At 38.6% G+C, this 4,043-nt stretch overlaps 1 protein-coding gene across 1 annotated transcript; it reads left to right on the top strand.

The window, feature by feature from the left end:
• The first annotated feature begins 1,682 nt into the window (after positions 1-1,682).
• LOC118756487 lies at positions 1,683-2,958 on the top strand. The gene is made up of 4 exons (XM_036491247.1): positions 1,683-2,218; positions 2,281-2,491; positions 2,555-2,665; positions 2,719-2,958. Exons 1-4 carry the CDS (start codon positions 1,683-1,685, stop codon positions 2,956-2,958), a joined length of 1,098 nt encoding a protein of 365 aa, XP_036347140.1.
• The last annotated feature ends 1,085 nt before the right edge of the window (positions 2,959-4,043 follow it).

Genomic DNA, 4,043 nt, shown 5'->3' with positions numbered 1-4,043 from the left:
CTTTTTTTGCGTAGGGAGTTTTCGGCCGCGCTTAGGGATTATAACCCTTACTAAGTAGAATTCTCCTTTCTGTGTTGCCGGAAAAGGGGGCCGGAAGTATTTTTGCGCAGAACTTCTTTCTGCGTAGGCGGACTTCGGCCGCGCTTAGGGATTATAACCCTTACTAAGTAGAATTCTCCTCTCTGTGTTGCCGGAAAAGAAGGGCGGAAGTATTTTTGCGCAGAACTTCTCTCTGCGTAGGCGGCCTTCGGCCGCGCTTAGTAGAATTCTCCTATCTGTGTTGCCGGAAAAGGGGGCCGGAAGTATTTTTGCGCAGAACTTCTTTCTGCGTCGGCGGCCTTCGGCCGCGCTTAGAGATTATAACCCTTACTTTGTAGAATTCTCCTTTCTGTGTTGCCGGAAAAGAAGGGCGAAAGTATTTTTGCGCAGAACTTCTCTCTGCGTAGGCGGCTTTCAGCCGAGCTTAGGGATTGAAACCCTTACTAAGTAGAAGTAAATAATTCATATTAGAAAAAAGGAAATTATCCACATGCATACTTTCGTTAGAAAACCGAAATAATGCATATAACAAAAACCGAAATAAGGCATGCATGCACAGTTTCGGTTGAAAACCGCAATAATGCATATGTGAAAGACGAAGGTATGCATACATGCACAGTTAATAATAATAATAATAATTAATAATTTTTAATAATCTGCCTTATCCTGAGTTTCACCCGAAAACAAATTCACCCGAAAATGTTTATTCCGCTCATAGTAAATACATGGAAACCAAAAGGGAAAGTGAACTTGTTCGGGGAAAATTAAACTCATGATTTTGCTCGTTCTTTTTTCGAGTTTTATAACCGCGTGGTGTGGGTGGTAGAACGACCAATATTTGCCTCTAAAAGATATCTAATGGGAAGGCGTTTCTTTCATATAGTTGAGGGTGAGATATTCGTTTAACACATTTTCGTAAAGGGATTTTAGATCGCCTTTTCAGAGCAAATTTCTTGCCATGCTTAGGCACTGACTAAGGAAGCTTGGCTTGTTTATGCGGGAAATGCATAAGTCGCTTAAACAGTTATCTTTAGGGATGACGTGACCTAGCAAGTAAAGTAATTTGGCTTCATTATGGGTCTCATTTTCCCCGAACCGGTTCACTTTTCAATCTTGAATTCCATATATTTACTACGAGTGGAATAAAAATTATCAGGTGAATTTTTTTTCGAACGAAATTCAGGATAAGGCAGATTGTATTTTAATTCGCTAAGCCATAATGCATTCGTATAAATACTTATATACACTGAGGAGAATAATGCATAGTAAAAATGAATAGTTTATTTACTATGGGCGGATGACAAATGTTCGGGTCAAGTTTTTTTCAGGTGAAACCAAGGCGAATTTATATAAGGTGGTGTTACTAGCTCAGCTGATTTTGTGTATGTGTTTCGCCGCACTGCTTCCGATATCAAATTGAAAAATTTTGTTTGAATTTCTACACATACTCTTACAGATTTTGACAGTTTATGCCGCCAAAGCAAAAACAAAATACATGTAAATTTTTGTTTTTGTACTCCTGCTATCACCTTACATTATGGCTTTATCAAAAATATTTTAAAAGGCAACCCTTTGATTTCGACATTTAATGACACAGACAACTTTCGTTTAAGTTTTTTTAATTCATTTTGAACGATGTCCAAATGCAAGAGCCGTTTGGTCGGGCCCGCGTCTATCTCACCGTGCTGTTGCTGTTGGAAATTTTGCTGGGCTTGGCTATTATTATCGTTACGGCCATTTATCAACGCATTCTGGGCGCTTACATGGCAGACGTTGAACGAAAAATGCTAGGCGGCCAATTTTTCAACACCTACATTCTTGGGTTCCAGCTCATGGTGGTTTATGCCTGCAGTATTGCTATGTGGTCCTCTCTATGGTCACGCCGCTTTTCGTCTAACGTCAACTTACTCCTGAACCTTTGGATGTTTTTTTGTTTTGTGGTAGTTTTTTGTGGACTCGGCACAATTTGGTCATTGATAACTTGCGCTGATGCATTAGAAAATACAGCGGAAATGTCGCTGCTTAAAGGAATCGACCTATACTACAAATGCCCAGAATGGAAACTTCTGTGGGACGGCCTGCAATATCATAAAGAGTGCTGTGGCGTGCATAGCTATAAGGACTGGATGAATGCCTCGTGGATGCCAGAAGAAGCGACCCATAGTCAACCGGCGGGCAGGTAAATATGTAGATTGTGCACATAGTAATTCGAAATTATTTTTCGGCATTTTATGTATGCAGCGAAGAAACAGCTTTAGCACCATACGCCTGTTGCAAACACACTTTTGCTACTTGCTTTGAGAATTACATTCCACGCCCCGGTAATAGTCGCATTCCATATTTGACTTTGTCACAGATAACCACAGAGGGATGTTTGCCGCTATTCACCAACAAAATATGGGAGATCCTTTATGGTTTAACGGCACTTGTTTTGATAGCGTTTAAGTTGGACGTAAGCTTATAATGTAGGAAATGTTTGGAAGAGACTGCGCTATTCTAGTCGAATGTTTTTCAGATCATCATTTGCTGTTTGGCGAAATATATAATACGCAAACAAGCAGAAGTCAACTGTTGTAGTCGTGAAAATGTTGGTTGCGATGGTGATGACCGGCCGATAGTGGTTGTGGTGCATTTTGATGTAATCGTTTTTGTACACTTACAAACAATTTTTCATTTCAGAAATATCCAGCAAACCGTTATGTCAAATTCGATGGCGAGGAAATTAATGCTCAATTGACATCAAAGTTTAGGAACGAAAGTGAAGGTATGAGCGAACCTTGCAACTGTTGCAGCTGTGACAATATATTGCGTGGCTATACTGTTAGGCGGGAGGTAATGCATATGTCAACACCCACACAACGCGCAACGCACTTTTGTAATTGCAATGGTGGTGGCAATGAGTCCCGAACACTGCATTAAGTAGGATTAAGTGCCATTTCTATATTTGAATTTTATTATATTTTCATGTATTTAGTTTTACATGTATTTTGAATTTTTTTATACACAACGAACCACTACTTTTGTCAAAATATTGTGGGAATTCTCTATGTCTCGCCAGATTGCACGGTATAACGAAAAGCATTAATCCTCGAGAACACCCCATTGCAAAATTCTAATATGCATATGCAGCAACGTATATACTTACAAGCATGATAAAAATATAGTAAGGTAGAACCGCTGAGAGTCACTTTTAAAATTCGTTTCCAAGCAATTTAATTTTTAAATTTACTCACAAACTCACACACACATTTTCATTTTCAATCTCAAGCAACAACAATTTCGAACAATTTAAATTTTTTATTTTCACTTTTATATGATTTTAAAATGTTGGTAAACTTCAAAAAAAAAATCATGGCCGACAAATTGATGGAACGGTTCTACCTTGCTATGTTTTTATCATGCTTACAAGTATGGAATCCTATGCCCTTATTGTCGATTTTCTATCTATTAACGGATATGCCTACCAAACAGCGGATGTGCCTACCAAATTGAAAAGCATGATGGCGGCAGTATTTGAGAGGCACGTTCGATTATACGAGCGGCATTGGACTGAAAGAAATTGAAGATGAATGACATGAGAATGAAAGAATTATGAAAAAGCAGAATGTCGAACCAAAACCGAATTGGAACAATCTGAAAATGCCAATGACGTTGAAATGAAAGAAAAGTAAAATAGCAAAATATCGAAAAATAAGTAATAGATGGCAGGCACGTATTCAGGGGTTTCGTGTAACAAAGAGTTTTTTTATGTTTCTCAATTCAATATTTAACCCAATTCGACTCCGTGTTGCCATATGGCAACGCAAAATAGATCATCTATGGAAGGGTGTAAAAGAAAAACTGCTCTTAAAAATGCTTATATATACGTTAACTAATTGCTAAAAGGTGTCTCTTTCGAAACGCTTACGGATCTGTCCGCGCCTTGCTGTTTATCGAGCGTAATACACGTGTGTTCTTTAAACAACGTAAGAAGTGGCAGAAAACTATCGAAAAGTTATATATCG

The sequence above is a fragment of the Rhagoletis pomonella genome, unplaced genomic scaffold (assembly GCF_013731165.1).
Source record: "Rhagoletis pomonella isolate Grant_MI unplaced genomic scaffold, Rhpom_1.0 Rhpom_scaffold_10509, whole genome shotgun sequence".
Lineage (NCBI taxonomy): Eukaryota > Metazoa > Arthropoda > Insecta > Diptera > Tephritidae > Rhagoletis > Rhagoletis pomonella.
This window is presented reverse-complemented; position numbering and strand designations above follow the sequence as displayed.